This window comes from Chiloscyllium plagiosum, chromosome 15, assembly GCF_004010195.1.
Source record: "Chiloscyllium plagiosum isolate BGI_BamShark_2017 chromosome 15, ASM401019v2, whole genome shotgun sequence".
NCBI classification, from domain to species: domain Eukaryota; kingdom Metazoa; phylum Chordata; class Chondrichthyes; order Orectolobiformes; family Hemiscylliidae; genus Chiloscyllium; species Chiloscyllium plagiosum.
In genome coordinates, this window is record NC_057724.1 from 36,672,357 (window position 1) to 36,695,426 (window position 23,070).

General features: G+C 41.1%; 1 protein-coding gene across 4 annotated transcripts in view; it reads right to left on the reverse strand.

Moving 5' to 3' along the window:
• Nucleotides 1-23,070, reverse strand: part of arhgap36 (Rho GTPase activating protein 36) — a 215,479-nt gene that overhangs the window by 58,995 nt on the left and 133,414 nt on the right. For all 4 annotated transcript variants that reach the window (XM_043704710.1, XM_043704712.1, XM_043704709.1 and 1 more), the window contains exons 2-3: nucleotides 22,600-22,756; nucleotides 2,453-2,521 (exon numbers count right to left, since the gene is read on the reverse strand). In XM_043704710.1, the coding sequence (XP_043560645.1) occupies nucleotides 2,453-2,521; nucleotides 22,600-22,756 (226 nt within the window). The remainder of the gene's footprint in view (nucleotides 1-2,452; nucleotides 2,522-22,599; nucleotides 22,757-23,070) is intronic.

Consider the following 23,070-nt stretch of genomic DNA (forward strand, 5'->3'; position numbering starts at 1 on the left):
TGGTAAATAGAAAAGAAACCTGCAGGTTAACGTGTGCAGGAGGGTTTAACTACATTAAAGACTATGAAACAAATTAAAAAGAAGGAAAACTCAGGAGTTATTATTCATGGAGATGTTAGAATTCAAAAAGAAGGTATGAAAATTAGCAGAAAGACACTGTACCTGAATACTCATAGCATTTGAAACAAGGTAGATCAGTTAACGGCACAAATCATTGCGAATGAGTATAATTTTGTAGCCATTGCGGAGACATGGTTGCAGGATGGTCATGACTGGGATTAAAATATCCAGGGGTATCAGACTATTTGGAAAGACAGACAGGAAAGTAAGGGAGGTGATGTAGCTCTGATATTTAAAGACGACATCAGAGCAGTGTTAGGAGATGATATAAGTTCATTGGAGAATAAGGTTGAATCCATTTAGGTGGAATTTAGAAATTCTAAGAAGAAAAGTCATTGGTAGGTATAGTCCGTAGGCCACCAAATCATAGCATCACACTGGGGCAAGCCATAAACAAAGAAATAACTAATGCCTGTAAAAATGGTACAGCAATTATCATAGGGGATTATAATCTATATGTCAACTGGTCGAACCAGGTAGGTCAAGGCAGCCTTGAGGAGTTCATTGAACGTATCCGCCATAGTTTGCTTGAACAGTATGTAATGGAACCGACGAGGGAGAAAGCTATCCTCAATCTCATCTTGTGTAATGAGATAGGAATAATTAATGATCTCATAGTTAGGGATCCTCTTGGAAGGAGCGATCACAATATGGTTGAATTTAGAATACAGATGGAAAGTGAGAACATAAAATACAATACCAGGGTCCTGTGATTAAACAAAGGAGACTACAATAGGATGAGGGAATAGTTGGCTAAAGTAGACTGGTTGCAAAGATTATATAGTGGGAGAGTTGATGAACAGTGGAAATCTTTCAAAGTAAGGCAGGTCATGTTTAATAAATTTACTGGAATTCTATGAAGACATTTTGAGGACAGTGGACAATGGGAACCCAGTAGGTGTGCTGTACCTAGATTTTCAAAAGGAATTAGACAAGGTGCCACACAAAAGGCTACTGGATAGGATAAAGTGCATGGCATTATGGGGAATGTATTAGCATGAATAGAGGATTAGTTAGCTAACTGGAAGCAAAGAGTGGGGATAAATGAGTGCTTTTCTGGTTGGTGTTCAGTGACTAGTGTGTGCCTTAGGGATCAGTATTGGGACCACAATTGTTTACAATTTACATCGATGTTTTGGACATGGGGACCACACGTAGTGTATCTACATTTGTGGGTGACACCAAGGGTTAGTGCTAAAGCAAAGTGCGCAGAGGACTATGAAACTTTGCAGAGAGGTATAGACAGTTTAAGTGAGTGGGCGAAGATCTGGCAGATTATGAATAATGTTGATAAATGTGAAGTCATCCATTTTGGTAGGAATAACAGAAAAAAGGACTATTTGAACCATTAAAAATGCAGCCTACTGCTTTGCAGAGAGACGCGGGTGTCCTTGTGCATGGATCACAGAAGGCTGGTTTGCAGGTGCAACAGGTAATTTAGAAGGTAAATGGAATGTTGTCTTTCATTGCTAGAGGGATTGAGTTTAAAAGCAGGGAGGTTATATTGTAGTTGTTTAAGGTGCTGGCAAGGCCACACCTGGGGTACTGCATGCAGGTTTGGTGTCTTTACTTGAGAAAGGATGAACTGGCATTGGAAGGGGTGCAGGGGATAATCACTGGGTTGATTCTGGAGTTGAGAGGGTTGGCCTATGAAAAGAGACTGAGTAGACTGGGATTATATTCATTGGAATTTAAAAGAATGGTGGGGTGGGGGCTGGGGTTGGGGGGAGGGGTGGATTGGTGGGGGGCAGCTTCCAGAAACAAAATATTACATACGGAATCGATAAGATGGAAGCAGGGAGGATGTTTCCACTGCTGGGTGAAACTAGAACAAGAGGGCATATCCTCAAAATTAGGGTTGAGAGTCTGTAGAATTCTCTGCCCAGTGAAGTAGTTAAGGCTTCCTCATTGAATGTTTTTAAAGCTAAAATAGATAATTTTTTGATCAGTAAAGGAATTAAGGGTTATGGTGAGAGGGTGGGTAAGTGGAGCTGAGTCCATGAAAAGATCAGCCATGATCTTATTGAATAGTGGAACAGGCTCAAAGGACCAGATGGCCTACTCCTGCTCCTAGTTCATATGTTCAAGCAGGTGTGCAAAATCTATATCAAAGAGATAATTCAAGATTAGGTTGGAATAGATGGATGAATGAAAGAGAGATAAAGAGATATTGCAACAGGTAAGATAAACATGATTTAATCTGTTCATTTTCCAGGTAGGCAACTCCAGCACAGATTGGTTGGGCCTACCCAGATTGTTCGAAATGGAAGGGTTTATTTAAACATTTGCAAACTTGATCAAGATTTCTTGAATGTTGGAAAGCTTTCCCTACCTTTATCTTTTTTCTCCTTGGAAAGAGCATCTTTCTTTCGCCGGAAAGATTTTCTCCTTTTTGGCCCATCTGGAAAGGCAAGATTTTATCAGTTATTAGTAACTGGAAGCAATGAACTTCTTACTATATTTAAAGTCTCCTACTTCCAAGGAAGGAAGTCCAATCATCTCTGCAGACTTTTGTTAGCATCATTGTCAAGATTAGGTGAAAAATCTCTGCGCAATTAAGTAGTTGTTAAAACACGGACTGAATGCATGAATCTAAGAGACTGGGAACATTCTGAATTAGATCAGCTTTCCTTAGATGTTTAGAATTTTCTGGAGCTGTATAAAATGTAAAACTTCAGAACTTCCTGACAACCACAGCAAAGAAAAAAACAATAACCCAAGTTGAATTCCTCCCCAAGAGAATGTTCATAATTAAAATCCACATGAAAATTGTTTCCAGTCAGGTCATACATAAAAGCAGATTTTAAGGCTAAAATTTGGACACATTCCAAGAACTAATTAAAACAAAATAGAAATTTGTACTTGGCAAATTCTTTTGCTCTCCCTACAGAATATATTGACATTTTTCAACAACTTTTAACATATTTTGACATTATTCACTTTTGAAGCTTTCATTCACTCTTAAGAACAATCATGTGTGCTTTTGCAGAAACTCAGCTGATCTGTGGAGAGTAAGAGACCTTTACAGAACTACCATTTTGTGTTTTTTCAGCACTTTGTTTTTTTTCATATATCCAGCATCTGAAGTATTTTGCTTGTATTCACATCTTTATATCTATCCCTACTTGCTGTGACAAGGTGATGAAGGTGAACTGCAGATGAACTGCAGAAATCTATGTGGTAACTTTGTTGGGAAGGGATTTCTATTAGATTAATGTACAGTGTTATCAGATTTGTGATCTTGCTCATATCAGGAGGGTGTGTGACGTGAAGGGGAATTTTGAAGAACGTTGACCTTGTGATAACACTCATGTTATCCTTCTCAGTAGAAGAAATCCTAGGAAATGTAAGTGAATTATCACAGTGCATCCTATAGGTGGTTTATCCCACAGCCACAGTGTACCAATAGTACAGAGTGTAGGTTGAATCCAATGCAGAGGTGTAACCAAGACAATCACTCTATCCTGAATGATTTCAGGTGTCAATCTGCTGTTGTGGATACATTTGTCTAAGTGAGTGCTGAAAATTCCATTAAATCCTTAACATGAGTTTGGCAGTTGATAAAGATGTCTTGTTAGTGACACACACAGTTTAGAGTATTAAGCCTCTGTCCAGCTTGAGTAACCACAATGTTGATGTGGCTGGTTTACTTAAGCTTCTGGTTAATGATTACTGTAGCCCCCATGTCCCTTACTGTCATTCCAAGGCATTGACATTGATGCTAACAAAAGTCTGCAGAGATGATTGGACTTCCTTCCTTGGAAGTAGGAGACTTTAAATATAGTAAGAATTCCTGGAGATGAAGGATAAACAGCACTGTGGATTTGGAACAGTAATGCACATGGACTAGTATTGCTCATCAAAACTGAAGAATTTCAAATATTTTAAATATAAAATAACCAAAATGAAGGCTTTATGCTACAATAAATCTTATTTATAATATTCGGGTATCAGATATCATTAAATAATGGAGGGAAATATTTCCCCTCAATACTAAATCAACAGTGAGTTTAGTGTTTGGCAGTATTGTCTTAGCTGCATTTGTACAAATTCCTGAGGTGAACTCTGAGTAGCCTTGTGAGCTAAGCTAAATTCAACCTGTTGTCTGCCAGTTCGTGGTACACAAACAAAATGTAGACTGAAATTGCACAAGTGACTGTACTTCTAAGCAATATTGAAAGCTTTGTGAATTGGATGTTTCGAGAAGGTTAAAATGACTGAGGTTTTTCAAAGGCTGTATGAAACAAAATAAACAACTGGTTAAATGAAAAGGCGAATTTGATGTAGCCATGTGAAATCGCCTTGAAATCAGAATGTGGCTCTTTCCAAACAGATCATCTGGCATCTGTAATTAATTACAAATGGAAGCATGTGAGACAAAAGCAGTAGGGTTAGTGAGAATGTTATCCTCCTGGGAGACAACGCATTCAGGGTCAATTTCTCATGACTGTAGATCAGGCCTGTTTATTTCCAATGTACTTTGATGCCAGAATGTCACTCTAAAAGAAACAGAATGGTAGGAAATATAATTGTTACATTTTCTGAAAAAAAGCATTGAACAGTGACATTGGAACATTGAAGGTGGCATGTTTGGAATGAGACATGAAAAGCAGGTCCTGTCTGTTCCATCAGTTGAAGGGGTAATATTTGGAAGAGGCTCATGGAAGCTTTCTAGTTCCCTTACCAAAATTTATTTCTCTTATATATATTATCTGTGCATTGTCATGTTTCTATTTGTGGGATCTGGCTGTATAGAAACTGGAAGATTGATGACAGTACAAAAGTATGTTTTGGTTTGGAACATCCTGAGTTCACAAAGATGTTCATTCATCTGAATGCAAGTTCTTCCTTCATTCTTTTGTTTTCTTTTTCCCCTAAATGATATTGGATGAAATCGTTTTGACCTCCATGATTCCTCATTCCGAGAAGGTCTATCTCGTTTGGGGCACATGTCAACAAGACCTGCAACACCACTGGGGTGGTACTGGCTGCTGCTAGTACTCCACCTACAGGAGGCCTTGGAATCAAGAGTGACCAGGAGTAGGTGAGTTATGGTGGGCAGGGGTTGATTGGGGAAGCATTACCAGAAAAGGAAGTTGGGTGGTTATCGATGGATTTCTCTCAACCCCAATACTGATATGGCCAATGACTGAGTGCTTCTGAACAAGGTCCACGTACTTCCATACCAGGACCTCACACGGAAACACACTACAGCTTGTAAGATTGCTCACTGAACTGGTAGGTTTGTTCTCAGGTGTTTTGTTACCATAACATCATCAGAGAGCCTCTGGTGAAGCGCTGGTGTTCTGTCTTGCTTTCTATTTATATGTCTTGGTCTCTTGAGGTGTGTGACATCATTTCCGGTTCTTTTTCTCAGAGGTTGGTAAATGGGGTCCAAATCAATGTATTTATTGACGGAATTCCAGTTTGAATGCTAGGCCTCTAGGAATTCCTGTGCGTGTCTCTGTTTAGCCAGTCCTAGAATGGATGTGTTGTCCCAGTCAAAGTGGTGTCCTTCTTCGTCTGTGTTTAAGGATACTATTGATAGCTGGCTACTTGGTGCTCGTGTATCCTGGTGGCTAGTTTCCTGCCTGTCTGTCCAATGTAGTGTTTGTTGCAAAGCAGAAGGACATGACCAGCTATCACTAATATTCTTACATACAGATGAAGAAAGACACCACTGGCCAACACATCCATCCTAGGACAGGCTAAACAGAGACATGCACAGGAATTCCTAAAGGCCTGGTATTCAAACTGGAACTCCATCAATAAACACATTGATTTGGACTTGATTTACCAACCTATGAGAAAAAGAATTGGAAATGATATCACCCACCTTAACAGACCAAGACACATTAAAAGAAAGCAGGATAGCACACCAGCATTTTAACGGAGGCTTACTGATGATGTTATGGTGATGAAATGTCTGAGAACAAACCTGGCAGCTCAGCGAGCAAGTTTACAACCTGACCCTCAACCTGAGCTACAAATCTTTTTAAAAATCAGAAACACACTACACTTAGCATGTTGAGCTCTCCACATGAACAAAACCCCTACCCATTAATACAAATGATTGTGAGTTGAGGCTCTTATGTAACCATGTGAAGAAAAGTCCAACCCATCTGAAATGCAGCTTAAGTTGACTGGAATTCAGTCACAGATGAGCAATTTGAAATATAGAAGGAAGAATCAAAATTAGGAAGCCTACACTTGAAAGAGGAAGATAATTGCTTGCACTTGTATACCAGGAAAAGATTTTGGCAATGGAGAGCACAAATAAAAAAAACAAAAAGAGAACATCAAACAGAAAGACATCAGATAGCATGAACTGACTAAAGAAAACTCAGTTTATATGTTTCAGGGAATTCAATAGAAATGTAAGTATAGATAATAGAATGATATTGATTTCCAGTATATTTTCATTGTCATAATATAGGGATGTAATAGCTGGTTGCTGGAAGTCAAACAGTAAAATAATACAAGTTGTAGGGACATATAAGTATCCTTCAGATGTTACATCCATAGTAAAACAAATGGGGCTTAAAACAATAACAGTGGTGCATATTGGAATGTGTTCCCATAGAACTGAGGACAAAATCTAATCAGGCTCAGAATGACAGGGGCTCTAATGAAATAGGTGGTCAAATCGAGGAAGACGGTCATCTCCATATTCAGATCATCTTGCTGCAACTTTCCTATTTTGCTGAAGCACCTGGTGAAGTCCCAATTGAATCTGTTCATTGCTGGCAAAACAGCTTGTTAATATTGTAATGCACCATGGGTTGCAATGTTACCAAGCTCACCATGCAAACTAGTTATTGGGAAAACTGGACATGGAAAGCAAAGCAGGGGGTTCTTGGTGAATTCAACTCCACCTCTATAGAATCCCTCATGTTCAATTCTTCCTCATCTTATCATGGGGTTCTGAAAAGATTTACAAGGGTGTTGCCAGGGTTGGAGGATTTGAGCTACAGGGAGAGGCTGAACAGGCTGGGGCTGTTTTCAGAGGATCGGAGGCTGAGGGGTGACCTTATAGATGTTTACAAAATTATGAGGGGCATGGATAGGATAAATAGGCAAAGTCTTTTCCCTGGGGTCCAGGAATCCAGAAACTAGAGGGCATAGGTTTAGAATGAGGGGGAAAGATATAAAAGAGACCTAAGGGCAACTTTTTCATGCAGAGGGTGGTACGTGTATGAAATAAGCTGCCAGAGGATGTTGTGGAGGCTGGTACAATTGCAACATTTAAGAGGCATTTGGATGGGTATATGAATTGGAAGGGCTTGGAGGTATATGGGCCAGGTGCTGGCAGGTGAAACTAGATTGGGTTGGGATATCTGGTCAGCATGGACAGGTTGGGCTGAAGGGTCTGTTTCCATGTTGTACATCTCTATGACTCTATGTGCTGTTCCCAGAACAAATGTCGACGCAGAAGATATTGGGCTATAGACTGGCATGCCTTACGCCAGAGTTGATAAAGTGTAGCACTGGAAAGAACTCAGCAGGTCAGGCAGCATCTGAGCAGCAAGAGAGTTGACATTTTGGGATTAACCCTTCATGAGGACTGAGGCAGTTGGAAGGGGCTGAGAAATAAATAAGGAGAGGAAGTGTACGGCTAGGGGAAAGGTATGTGGAATGACGATAGATGGATATAGGTTGGAGGTGATTGTGATAGGTTAGTGGGAAGTGTGGAACAGATAGATGGGAAGGAAAATGGACAGGTAGGTCAGGTTAAGAGGGCAGAGCCAAGTCGAGGGTTGGACCTGGGATGGGGTGGGGGGTGAGGGGAGATATGAAAACTGGTGAATTCTATGTTGAGGCCGTGTGGTTGTGGGCTTTCGAGGCATATGTGTTCCTCCTCCAGTTTGCTGGTGACCTTGTTTAGGTGGTGGAGGAGGTCCAGATAGACATGTCATCGGTGGAGTTGAAATGGATGGCTACAGGAAGATGGGGTTGGTTAGTGCATATGGACCAGGGATGTTCCCTGAACTGTTTTGTGAGTTTGTGCTCGGTCACATTTTATCAACTCTGACTTCTCCATCATCTGTAGTCCTCACTTTCTCCTATGCCTTGCACCAGCACCATCTTTGAAAGTGGCTGTGCACCTGGACAAATGTTGGCATTCCATCATTGCCCCTCACTGTCAATATCATGGCCTTGCAGCCATAGAGCCTGTCTGCCCACAGTACATGGTTGATATTACCATTCACATTCCAATCCATTCTCTCATCCCAGTCACAGTTTACATATTATACCATATATTTCATCTGTACTTAACTACATCCCATCTGAACAATCTCTAACTCAGTGCTACTCTGTCTCTAATGCCCACTAGAAACCTACATCTTTTCATTAGACAACAGGGAATATCACACATAGGCAAGCAATCTGACAATTCCAAGTATGTATTTTATTTACAGAAAGCAAATGCAAATACAATAATCAATCGAGGCAGAAGGTCTCCCCCAGGTGGCAAACTGGATTTTGACATCATAACCAGCAATACACAATTGTCAGGTGGTTGTACAATAGTTGTGTCATGCTCACACTAGACAGCCCTTGTCCCAAGTAGCCAGCCTTATAGAGCACCTGAAACCTCAAATGCACCAGGCACACGCGAGTTCTCCAGGATGCAGGAATCATTGCTTCTGCTAATGTAGAGGGCACACATGTTCAGGGCATGGTGATAGTGATCATAATCACTTTTACATTAATGAAATAGAACTTCTTCCTATTAATTAATTCTACAGTGTAGTGATGCTGTCCTCTCAGAAGCACATGTTTGCAATTGATGGCACTCTGCACCTGGAGGAACCGAGCTATGTTCCTGTATCTTACTGCCTGAGCTGAAGGACTGACCTCGTCACAGGGCAACAAGATGAAATATTGTGCCCTTGCTCAGATGTATCAGTCAAAGTCCTCATCCATTAGTGGGTTCATGACTCAGAGATGAAACTTTATTGCTGGAACAGCACAACAGGTCAGGCAGCATCCAGGGAACAGGAGATTCGACGTTTCGGGCACAGCTCAGATGTATCAGTCAAAGTCCTCATCCATTAGTGGGTTCATGACTCAGAGATCCCATATAGGTCACCCATCACTCTCTAGAAGGAGCAAGTAGCACAGAAGTTCAGAGTAGTAGTCACCTTTACAACCATCAGGAGAGGATAGGCTCATGCCCCTGCAGCCAGTACAGATCCATAACAGTTGCCCTGGATGTGTGGTTGGAACTGAGGCTCACCTATCACCAGGAAATGAAGTCAGGGCTAGAATACTCTGCCTTGCGTGGATCCCAGGCATTCCGAGGAGCCCTCTGGCCAAGACCACTCCCTGATCTGCTGGGTCTGTACTTCATGGAGTTTAGAAGGATGAAGGGGGATGTGATTGAAACTTAATGGATGTGGAGATGTTTCCACTCATAGGAGAGACCAGAACCCAAGGGTACAGCCTCAGAGTGAAGGGATAACTCTTTAGAAATGAGATGAGGAGGAATTTCTTCAGCTAAAGGGAGACAAATCTGTAGAAAACACTGCCAGAGAGGGCTATGAAGGCCAAGTCATTGAGTGCATTTAAGACAAAGATAGATAGGTTATTGATTAGCAAGTGTATCAAGGGTTATGGGGAAAAGGCAGGAGAAAGGGGCTGAGAAATTTATCAACCATGACTGAATGGTGGAGCAGATTCACTGGGCTGAAGGCCTAATTCTTCCACTATATCTTATGGCCTTAAGCTGCTCCTAAGTTTGCTGCTGGCTATGGTCCTCCTGTGCCCACAGTAATCAACATGCCATCAGCAACAAAGCAGTGGAAAGTATCTAAACTGGGAATCGAAGGAGCAAAAGACATTGCCAGATCTCAGAACAGTCATTGGTGGCATATGCAGCACATCAGGCCTGGGCACATTTCACTACGCAGTGAGACATGCAGCAACCTGATAACAAGGGATATGTCCCATCATTGGTTCACCTTAAAGCTCAGCCTACATACAGTACTTGGCAAAGCTGTCATACCAGGTTAATGACTATGCAATTAAATTGAGGAGGAGAAAGTGGGAGGATTGGAAAGAAAAGTTGTTCAGGGTGAGGACTTTTCTTTGGTTCACCTTAAAGCTCAGCCTACATACAGTACTTGGCAAAGCTGTCATACCAGGTTAATGACTATGCAATTAAATTGAGGAGAAAGTGGTGCAGTAATCTGCCATGCTGCCTACCCAGACACATATCAAATGGTCAACTTATTACTGAATTGAGTATAGACTATCATAGGTCTTACATGACAGGTGATGAAGTAATGTTGTATGGCTCACACGGGACCCTCAGAAGCTGCACATATAATGGATCTCCTGAATCAATATTGGCCTTCAAAAAAGACATTGCTTCCACAATATTGAGGTGCCCAAGTTCAATTTGCAAGCACCAGTGGCATGTAATGAATTTCCTTTGACCAGCATCTACTCCTATCCACACATATAGTAAGGAGGCAATGAAATGATTAAAAATGGTGACTTCATTCATTTATTTTTCCTTGCATCCAGCAAATATGGATCCTGTGCTTTCACCAATCAAACTGACACCGACTCGACCCAACCTGAGCATTTCACATCAAGAAAATGGCAAGTGATGGCAACGAATGCAGCTCATGGTAGATGCTGTCAGCTCCAAGCCCCATCATATCGCCAGGTATACTCCCAGACCTTCCATAAACCCTTTTAGCTTGAAATACCCCAACAGCCCATTTCCATTCTCTCCCCCATTCCCTACAACTGTTCTTCCTGCTTCCAATCCTTGGCATTATATCTTTCTGATACCCTCTCTGCCTCTCTGTTTTGTACTCTGTAGTGGTCACAGTAGTGATCACTGCCTATAACCCCCCCCCATAGTCTGCCATGCCCTCTAATACTGTTCCTCATATGCTCCCCAACATACATGTTGAGGTCCCCTCCTTGTCACTGACCTTGTTCTCACCTTTGCAAATGCTTCTGCCTCAAATCCTTGACTCCCCACCCCTTTCTGGCAATGATCCCCCAGCCTCCCCTTCAGCCACTTGAACCTTCCTGAAAGACTGATGGATAGATACTGGACTCTATTTGACTCATGCATCTGACCAACTTCAACAAGCTGACTGTCCAAGGCCCCTGACTGCTGTAGTTGCAGCTGTTCCACGAGCAATATGGGATTCCCCTTACAGTTTGAACTGGCCCTGAACTGACCACTGAACACCCCTAGATTATACTGGGACAGCTCGCTTGATTACGAGCATCCCAAATGGGTGAACGGGGAAGCCCCTGGGATGTGTGTGGATGGTATCTGTGACTGACAGCAGCCTCCTTGACTGCGCTGAGGCTCGCACCCACTAATCTCTGATACGGCCATTTGGCTGAATGATCTTTCAGTTTGATTGTCATGCAAGCAGCTTGCTGTCTTGGTTGTCTATCCAGCAAGATGTCATCTCTCCAGCACACACACTGCCTTCCAAGCATTATGACAAGCAGCCTGTATACGCTAAAGAAAGCCTCAACACAGCAATATTGATAGCACCTTGGCACATTAGCCAGAGTAGGTCTAACAGTCACAGCTTGGCAAGGCAAGGCATGGACGCTGCGAATGCATAATTTGGCATTAAGTAAGCCATTAGCCCTGAGGTTTCACTTATTCCAATTCTTGAGATGGGTGCTTTTCTATGTGTGCACTGTGTCTCTCCTGCAATCTTTCAAAGTTAGCTTCTGATATATCCAACAATGCAAGTCTATATTGTAAAAAAAGTGGCCTGCAAGTGTATCGGAGAGGTGCTATGATGGTCACAGGGGGTTGGCTCATGCTAAATGTCAATGTTTGTATTTAAGGGGAACAGTTGGCTGGTGCCTGTGAATCGTGACCTAAGCTACAGTTTGATTGAATGCAACATGGAGGTCATTCAGACCAAATGGCGAGCTGAATCCACCAGTTGCCTGCACTGTTTCTTATCTCAAGATTTCTCAAATCCAGCTTGTTCAGCACATTCGACAAGTTAAGAAGCTGAATATTAATGAGGCAAGTTGGGCTGTTAATAAAAACAGAAATAAAAAGTGCTGAAAAATCTCAGCCTGTCTGGCAGCATCTGTGTGGAGAAAATACTGTTAATGTTTCAAATCCAGTGACTCGTCTTTAGGCTACATTGAAGTGTTAATAGTGTATTTAACAAGCAAAAATCATCTTAATTGGCAAATTGCTGTTATCTAACAAGAAACTCTCCTGCCACTCGTGAAAAGCATAGAAAATGGAATGAGGTGCTCATAATACTGAGCTCAGCCTCACCAGCTTTCTTATCTGATGCTGTCACAAATCTCGCCATTGCCCAAATCTCAGATGCCTATAAAATTCCTCCTAATGAAACAACCCTTCCCGCCACCCCCTCTATTTACTATATATTCACTTTGGATGTTTAGCATAAGTTATACATTGTGCTGCAGATTTTAACATTTTATAGTAAAGTTCATTGCTTTTTGTTCAAAACAATGGAATTTTGTGGCATTATTCTCTCAACAAATTCCCCAGATCTGATAGTTTGCCCATTTTAAAAATAAATGAATCTGGGCTCTTGCCAAATTATCGCATAAATGTTGGCAGTCAAATCTGAGATTGTAATACCCATTGTGAGCAGAAATTGAATAGATGGGGAACCAAAAGTTAAGGCCTCTTAAAGAAAAGTTGAAATTTCCTAATGACAGCAAGTACCTTTTGAACTATTTACAATAGATGACATTTAGTATGCAATACAGGTGCAAAAAACTCAATAATGAAAAGCAAAGCCAGAGGTTCTGCAGGCTCATTATTTGTTAAGGATACAGTATAATATGAATTTTACCATTAAACTGGAGATTCCCACCTACCCACAGACACCAGCCCTGACCCCCACCACTGAACATAAACAGAACCGACTGCCTGGAATACAGCAGCTTTGCAGTAAAGCAGAGCGGTACAGTTTCTATGGAAAATTACTCCAATACTGCGTTACTAGTTTGCTGGTCTTCATTAATTCAGATGAAACTTATAAAAGAAGTTGAGCCTGAAAAGTCAGCGAAAGAAGCTGAAAAAGGGATTTCGACCGAGATCCAGAAGATCTGGCCTATTATCATGAGATTCCATCCTCTTACCCCACTTTCCCTGAAGACTGCAATAAATATTGGCAATTAATAGGTAAGTAATCTGCTTGTATAGAAAAACTGCTGAATATCCAGTGCATAGCTGAACTTAAAAATGTAGTTTCCAAAGGCTTTAATAATCACAGTGACCCATGCCAGGGAGATGTATTATTGGCTTCATGTTGCAATTAGGTAATTTACTTTTCTGTATTCCCTATAAATAAATTTAAAATATATTTTGCTTCCAACAAAAGTTAAAGGAAAGCAAAAAACAAATCCCTTGGAATGACCAAAATTAACAACAGGCCACTTCAGATACATTTGCAACAGACTCCTTATGTTTGCTTCTGCAGTTTAAACAGGATAAACCATGCAAGGGTCATGTCATGCAGTTCAGACGAGATTGACTCAATCAATCTCATTCAGAGGTTTTGTCATCACTGTAACCATCACTATAGATGGGCTGGGAAAGGTGTGTGGGTGGGAATCAGGGTTGTTTGGGAAGAAGAGGATGAAATTGGATAACAGGTAGTAGGCATGGGCTTGTGATTAATGCCCACCTTCATCCATAGACAGATATAATGCAGAAGTAGACAGCTCTATTAGTCAATGTTAGCAGTCGAACTTGGAGGACTTGAATGTTACAACAATGACCTAATGAAAGACCATCATTGAATATATCTGTGCATGACATTTCCTTCAAATTGAACATCAGCTTCACCGATTGCTTCATTCTATATTCTAACCTGATAGACACAACTGTAAGTAAAGTGCAACTTACCATTTCACCAAAGATCCTCAGACAGCACCTTCCAAACCCACAAACACTTCCTTTTAGAAGAACAAGGGCAGCAGATATATGGGAACATTTCTACCTTCAAGTTCTCCTCCAGGCCACTCAGTATCCTACCTTGGAAATACAGTTGCATTCCTTCACAATCGCTGGGTAAAAATCCTGGAATTCCCTTCCTAATAGCATTGTGGTTCAACTCACAACAGGTAGACTACAGCAGTTCAATAAGGCAGCTCACCACTAACTTCCCAAGGACAATTAGAGACAGGCAATGAATGCTGGCCAGCCAGCAATGCTGAGATCCCACAAAATGAATTTTAAAAAAGACACCTGCCATCCCAGTTATATTCTCTTTCACCCTCTTCTGTTGGGTGGAACATATAAAAGCTTGAATGCATGCATAGAACATAGACCATAGAACATCGAACAATATAGCACAGAACGGGCCCTTCGGCCCTCAATGTTGCGCCGACCTGTGAACCATTCTCAGCTTGTTCCCGTACACTATTCCATCATCATCCATGTGCTTATCCAAGAATTGTTTAAATTTCCCTAACGTGGCTGAGTTAACTATATTGGCAGGTAGGGCATTGCATGCCCTTACCACTCTCTAAGAACCTGCCTCTAACATCTGTTTTAAATCTATCATCCCTCAATTTTTAGTTATGCCCCCTCGTACAAGCTGATGTCATCATCCTAGGAAAAAGACTTTCACCGTCTATCCAGTCTAATCTTCTGATTATCTTGCATGTCTCCATCAAATCCCCTCTTAACTTTCTTCTTTCCAATGAAAACAGATCCAAGTCTCTCAGCCTTTCCTCAGAAGACCTTCCCTCCAAACCAGGCAACATCCTGGTAAATCTCCTCTGCACCTTTTCCAATGCTTCCACATCCTTCCGGAAATATGGCAACCAGAACTGTACGCAATATTCCAAGTGTGGCCGCACTAGCGTTTTGTATAGTTGCAGTATGATATTGCGGCTCCGGAACACAATCCCTCTACCATAAAATCTAACACACTGTATGCCTCCTTAACAGCACTATCAACGTGGGTGGCAACTTTCAGGGATCTATGTACATGGATTCCAAGATCCCTCTGCACATCCACACTACCAAGAATCTTTCCATTGACCCAGTACTCTGCCTTCCTGTTATTCTTCCCAAAGTGCATCACCTTACATTTAGCTGCTTTGAACTCCATTTACCACTTCTCAGCCCAATTCTGCAGTTTATCCAAGTCCCCCTGAACCTGTAACATTCTTCCAAACTGTCCACTACTCTATCGACTTTAGTGTCATTTGCAAATTTACTAATCCATCCACCTATGCCTGCCTGTAAGTAATTTATAAAATTGACAAATAGCAGTAGTACGAAAACAGATTCTAGTGGCATGTCACTACTAACTGGACTCCAGGCTGAATATTTTCCATCAACCGCCACTCGCTGCCTTCTTACAGAAAGCCAGTTTCTAATGCAAACTGTTAAATCACCCTCAATCCCATGTCTCTGCACTTTCTCCAACAGCCTACCACGTGGAACCCTTTCGAAGGTTTTACTGAAGTCCATGTACACCATGTCACTGCCCTTCCCTCATCTACATGCTTGGTTACCTTCTCAAAAACTCAATGAGGTTTGTGAGACACGACCTGCCCTTGACGAAACCATGTTGATTATCTGAAATCAAATTGTTCCTTGCTAGATGATTATAAATCTTATCTCTTATAATCCTTTCCAAAATCTTTCCTACAACAGAAGTAAGCCTCACTGGTCTATAATTGCCTGGGTCATCTCTACTGCCCTTCTTGAACAAGGGCACAACATTTGCAATTCTCTAGTCCTCTGGCACTAAACCTGTAGACAATGACAACTCAAATATCAAAGCCAAAAGCTCCGCCATCTCCTCCCTAGCTTCCCAGAGAATCCTTGGATAAATCCCATCTGGCCCAGGGGAATGGTCTACTTTCACTCCTTCTAGAATTGATAACACCTCTTCGTAACTAACCTCGATACTTTCTAGTCTAATAACTCTAAGATTTCACTTTGGCAGCAGAGAACTCAAGCTCCAGTAGCCAGCAAATCACTTCTAACTAACTAAAAGCAAAACCTTTTTTTGATTCAGTGAGGGCCTGGCTTCACTCACCCATGATTCCTTTGCCTTACTTTAAAACAAAACATCCATGGAGAATTCAAAATTGTTTACAAACTGCCTGTCTGAAGGAGACATTTTGGCACCACTTTGACAACATCCCTATGCAAGAGAAACATGACAGAACATGTCTCTAAAAGTCATAGTTTCATCACAGCATATACAGATGGCCCAAAAGTCCCAGGATCCTCTAAACGCTGAACAAAGCCCAAGACTTTAGAACTCACTATTCCCTTTAAGCAGCAGACCAATTGTAAAACCTTGTGACTGACAAAGCAGGCCCTGGGAAGGGGAAGGAGCTAGGTCACAACATCTGTATTGTAAATAGCACATGTCAGCCAGACCAATCTCATGCTGTTGTTGCAACCCCACCCAGACATCAAATATCCCTGAGTCACAGCAATTTTGTTCACATTCTGTCTTCCTGCCAAAGGATTTTCTCTTCACTGTCTCAATGATTCCATTCTGAACACCCTCCAATGCTTCCTTGATTTGCTACAGCACCTGTCAACCACCCAATTGCTTAATCTAGTATTCCAAGGTCTTGTTTCAACACTAACTGATTGACAATGTCCAACTTCTTCTGAGCTTCCCAGACCTTTCTAAGCCCTATTTATAGCGAGTCAGCACATATCATCACTGTGTAGTTTAGATCTTTCCTCAGCTTCTCTGCTGGTGGTCTTGTCCCAGTGGTCTCTGCTGCTCTGTGTCACCACACTCTTCTTCTGAATCCCTGGTAATCTTTCTATCTCTGAACTCCCAGATACATGACTGCCATCTCTTTATCTAGTTCCTTTTCATAGGGTCAAAATTGGATATCTCGAATGCTATTTTTGCTCCACAGCAAAGCGCTCTAGATGGCCCAGATGCTTATCATTTTTAAGCATTTGAATGGAAAGGAAACCAGTCCAGAACAGAACATGCATGGCTCATGCATGCCTCATACTGTGCATGAGCTGAAAATGTGTTACTGGAAAAGCGCAGCAGGTCAGGCAGCATCCAAAAAGCTGGAGAATCGACGTTTCGGGCATGAGCCCTTCTTCAGGAATTCCTGAAGAAGAGCTCATGCCTGAAACGTTGATTCTCCTGCTCCTTGGATGCTGCCTGACCTGCTGCACTTTTCCAGCAACACATTTTCAGCTCTGATCTCCAGCATCTGCAGTCCTCACTTTCTCCTCATACTGTGCATGAGCCAAGACGCATGACCTGTTGATAATTGTAGTCCGAGACTTTCATCTGAAAATATCTCAGTGAATCACATAGGAAAGTTTCTTAGAGAGGAGGAAGAAGAGGCAGGCACAAAAAAAAACAATTGTGCGGTAAGTTATCTGATCTGGAATGCATTACCAGAGAGTGTAGTAGAAGCAGATTCAATGATAGCTTTCAAAAATATAAGGAATAAATACTTGAAAGGAAATTAAAAATTTGCAAAAATCTGTGAGGGACAGAAATTGGGAGAAGGGGAGATCCACACTACAAAACAAAGAATAGAGCACACTGGTAATTGTTTACTACATGTTAAAAAAAGAAGCCCAAGAGGTTGAAAAGGAGGTGAAGGCCCTCAGGTATTTCCACTGTGGTAAAGTGGGACATGTAAAGTCACAGTGTTAGTCATTAAAGAAAGGCACTATGGGAAAAGATGTGGTAAAAGAGGTTAAGCCAGTGGTATTAGTGAAGGTAGGAAAGGAAATTCAGGAGAGTGCACAGCCAAGACAGGGGCTGGGTATGGAATTAGTGTCTGATGTCTATAAAGGGTTTGCCTCTGTGGGTAAGGTTTACTCAGAAAGAACAGGGGAAAAAGGGAAAGAAGTTATAATTTTGAGAGATACAGGATCTAATCAGTCTCTAACAGTAAGAGATGAACGTATTTGCACTCTTTCTGACCTGTTAAACGAGAGAATGGTAATTTGTGGAATAGATGGACAGAAATGTAATGTTCCCCGATGTAAGGTCAGTTTGGAATTTCAGCTCAAGACTGGGGAAGTAACAGTGGGAGTGATTGACAGACTGTCAGTTCCAGGAATACAGTTTGTTCTTGGGAGCAATTTAGCAGGATCCAAGGTGGGATTGACACGCCTTGCTGTGGAGAAGCCAAAGGAAGGCCAGGGAATTGAGGAGTTAAAAGAAAAATACCCTGGAATTTTTCCAGACTGTGTGGTAACCAGATCCCACCATCATATGTCACAGCATGAAGCAAAAACTAAAAGAGAAAGATGAAGGAGTTGAGGTTCAGTTAGCGGACACCCTGTTTGATTTAATGGTACAGGAACTACCTGAACAGGCAAAGGGTCAGACAGAAGTGTTTAGTCCTGAAAGGCTAATGGACCTACAACAGAAACACGAGACAATAAAAGATATATACGTTGATGCATACTCAGAAAAGGAGTCAAAATATATTCCTGAAGGTTATGATTTTAAAGATAGAATCTTAAGACAAAAATGGAGACCACAGCCAGTTAGAGCAGAGGAGAAATGGGCCGAAGTGCACCAGATTGTGTTGCCAGTAGCATACAGATGAGAAGTGTTACGGGTAGCACATGAACTACCAGTAGGAGGTCACCTAGGGGTACGGAAGATTCAGGCTAACGTTATAGAGGTGGAGGCAAATAACAAGCATTTAAGAGAAAGGAAGCTTAGAGTTGTAAATAGTTGTTGTTTAATGTTCACTTTTAAAGTTAAAGAATAAAATGATATTTTTTTCTTTAAAATAGTGGAATTCGGGAGTTCCCACTAATACTTTAACAGATCACGAGGCGAGGTGAGCTTTTCTGGTTGTTTGATTTAATTAGCAGACGGGTTCACCGCCGTGATGTAACAATATGTTCACGGAGATGTTAACTCTTTAATGTAATTAATATCACAAATATAAATAACTGTCTATGCAAGAAGAATACAGCAAACTTCCTAATCAGCCTGGGCTCCCATTTACCATATCATGAGAACACTGTTATCCAGACAAAGCTTTTGCATTAGCAAAGTACATTTCAAGAGACTCAATTGTGCCTTTTTTCCTTCCCATATCATAATATACATTGTCATGGAAATTGAGACTGAGCTTCTTTAAAAATAATGGAATTATAAAACGTATTAAACAGAAAATATTTGTTTCAGGACTGCACTAACACATGTTATCATTTAACCAAAGATTTAAAAAAATAGCCAGGAAACTTTGGCTTGGTTTCTGGGAATATCATTAGACCATGACACTCATTTAATCTGCCAAAAATAGTGTGCCTGGATGAAATTCTTTCCAGACAGCTCTGAAAATTGACCAATTTCTCCTGAGAGGCACAATAGTCTGCCCACTCATGCATACCAATCCTCACTGCAAACTGTAACACTTTAGCTATCATCTACTGCTTGAGGAGTATAGAGGGAAGAGAGGCATTCCTAAGGAGGAAATCAGGAGGGCAAAAAGGCAATGAGATAGCTTTGGCAGATAAGGATAAAGAAAATCTAAAAGAGATTCAAGTATATTAAGGACAAAAGAGCAACTTTTGAGCAAGAGAGAATACAGCACCTTAAAGATCAACAGGGCTGATATTTGTGTGGAACCACAGGGGATGGGTGAGATATGAAATAAATATGTTATGTCAGTATTTACTGCAGAGAGAGACATGCAAGTGAGGGAACTTGAGGAAATTAATGGTGATATCTTGAAAACAGTACATATTACAGAAGAGGTGGTGCTGGAGTTCTTAAAACACAAAAAATAGATAAATCACCAAGATCTGATTAAGCATTTCCTAAGACATTGTGGGAAGCTAGGGACTAAATTGCAGGGACATTAGCAAAGTTTTTTTTAATCATCTAAACCCACGGGTAAGGTGTTGGAAGACTGTAGAGTGGCTAATTTTGTGCCTTTACTTAAGAAAGGCTAAAAAGAAAAGCTATGAAACTGTAGACCTGTGAGTCTGACATCAATGGTGGACAAGTTGTTGAAGGTATTCTGAGAGACAAGATTTACATGCATTTGGAGAGGCAAGGATTGATTAGGCATAACCAACTTTGTTTTGTGCACGGGAAATCATGTCTCACAAACTTGATTGAGATTTTTGAGGATGTGACCAAGATAGATGAGGGTAGAGTGTTAGACATTGTCTATGCGGTACTTTGTTAGGCCTTCAACCAGGTTCTGTGACTGGTTAGTAAGGTTAGGGAGAGCAAGCCAATTGCATAACAAAATTGGCTTGCCGATAGAAGACAGAGGGTGGTGGCGGAGGATTGTTTTTCAGATTGATGGCCTGTGACGGGAAGTGTTCCGTTGGGTTTGGTGCTGAGTCCACTGTTGTTCATCCTTTATATAAATGATTTGGATGAGAATATAGGAAACATGGTTAGTAATTTTGGGGATAACACGAAAATTGAAGTGGATAGTTGAAGGTGATTATCTAAGAGTACAACAGGATCTTGATTAGCTGGGTCATTGGGCCAAAGAGTGGCAGATGGAGTTTAATTCAGATAAATACGAGGAGTTGCATTTTGTTAAGACAAACTAGGGCAGGATTAGACGGTTAATGTAAGGCCCTGGGAATCTTGTTGAACTAAGAAACCTAGGAGTTCAAATACATATTCCTTGAAAGTGGTGTCGCTGGTGGACAGTCTTTTGGCATGTTCATCTACATTAGTCAGAGCATTGAGTGTAGGAATTGGGACCTCATGTTGTAGCTGTACAGAACATTGACAAGGCCACTTTTGGAGTACTCTGTACAGTTCTTGTCACCCTTTCATAGAAAGAATATTATTAAATTTGAAGGGTACAGGAAAAATTTGCAAGGATGTTACCAGGACTGGAGGATTTGAGTTATTAGGAGAGGCTAAATAGGCTGGGAATATTTTCCCTGGAGCATTGGAGGTTGAATGGTGACCTTATAGAGGTTTATAAAATCATGAGTGGCATGGATAGGGTGAACTGCAAAGGACTTCCTTTTCCCTAGAGTAAGTGAGTTAAAAGCTCGAAGGCATTGTTTCAAGGTGAGAGGAGAAAGATCTAAAAAGGATTTGAGGGGCAACATTTTAAACACAGAGGGTGGTGCATATACGGAAGATCTGCCAGCGGAGTTGATAGATGTAGGTACAGTTATTTGAACAGTACTTGAATAGGAAAGGTTGAGAGGAATATGGGCCAAATGCAGACAAATAGGATTAGTTTGATTTGGGAAAATTGATCACCACGGACATGCTGGACCGAAAGCTCTGTTCCCATGCTGTATGATTCTATGACGCCTCAGACTATGTGTTAACCACAGAAGAGATCAAGCTTCTGGATTTAAAGAGCATTCTAATTTAAACAAGAAACTGCATTGAGATCTGATATCTACTATATTCATTTCAAGCAGCAAATCTTTATGACTTAGTTTGCTCTAGATAAACACCCCAGTTCCACTGGAAGTTGATAGTCTATCCTCCACAAAATGGATTTTTTGGATCTCTTGTACTTTAAATTAGGCATCACTCAAAGTTTCTCAGAAGCTATTTCAACAAAGGTTTAATGTTGTCTTTCACCTTTTTATTTGACTCCCATCCTCTCACCTAGAAGTCGTTCCAGTGTTCACGTTCTGTTACTGGTCATTTTACTGGGAGAAAATGAGGGCTGCAGATGCTGGAGATCAGAGTCAAAGAGTTTGATGCTGGAAAAGCACAGCCAGTCATGCACCATCTAACGAGCAGGAGAATCGATGTTTCGAGCATAAGGTCTTCATCAGGAATGCTCCATGGATGCTGCCTGACCGGCTGTGCTTTTCCAGCACCACACTCTTCGACTCTGGTCATTTCATTGTCAGGGATCCCTCTGATTCTATTATTTCATATACATAATTTCTCCAAATATTTCTAGCATGTCAAGTTAACTCCTTCTAAGAATTGTCCTTCTTTCAAATGATTCATTCTGTCATAAACAATCTGCACATTTAATATTTTTGCTTATAATTTATAATTTGCCTTTTATAGACACCAGATGTGCCATTATTTTATAGTCAGTGATGTACTTTACTTCTTGTCTCTGCAATGTAGTCACTACTATTGCAATACACAAAGCATGGTAACCATTTGAACATCAAATTCACAGAGCAGGCCAGGTATTTGTTTTAGGTGATGTTGATTGAGGGATAAAATATTGGCCAGAACATTGGGGATAACTCAACTCCACTTCTGCAAAGTGCTAACACAAGCTCTTCTTTGTCTATCCAAGGAAGTAAAATGAGACTCGTTTTAACATTTCATCCAAAGACTACACCCTGGACAGTACTATACTTGTTCAGTACTATACTAGAATGTGAGCTTAGAGTATTACATTCAAGTCCAGAGCAGGACTTCAATCCACAATCTACTGACTAAAGGGCACAAACACTGCTAACTGCATTTCAGCCGACACATATTCAGGGAGTCTAAACAGAAAACTGATTATTACTTGAAGTTATACCTTTAGGAACAGTAATCTGACAGCCCAGATTTTTCCCTTGAAGGTGGAAGAAGGCCACTTCCTGCAGTCTGGCACGCTCCAGTTCAGAGAGACTTTGGATAGGGACAGGCTGCAGTATGACACTTTGTCCAAACATGGTGTTCCAAGTGAAATCACCCTACAAAGAAACAAATGGTACAAGTTAACATAAAACAACACAAAACAAAAAAATACAACAATCATAATGAAATTATACACAAACCTTCAATAAAACACTGGATAAAAGCAAATTACTGCGGATGCTGGAATCTGAAACCAAAAGAGAAATACTGGAAAATCTCAGCAGGTCTGGCAGCATCTGTAAGGAGAGAAAAGAGCTAACGTTTTGAGTCTAACTGACCCTTTGTAACTGACAACTTTGACAAAGGGTCAGTTAGACTCGAAACGTCAGCTCTTTTCTCTCCTTACAGATGCTGCTAGACCTGCTGAGAT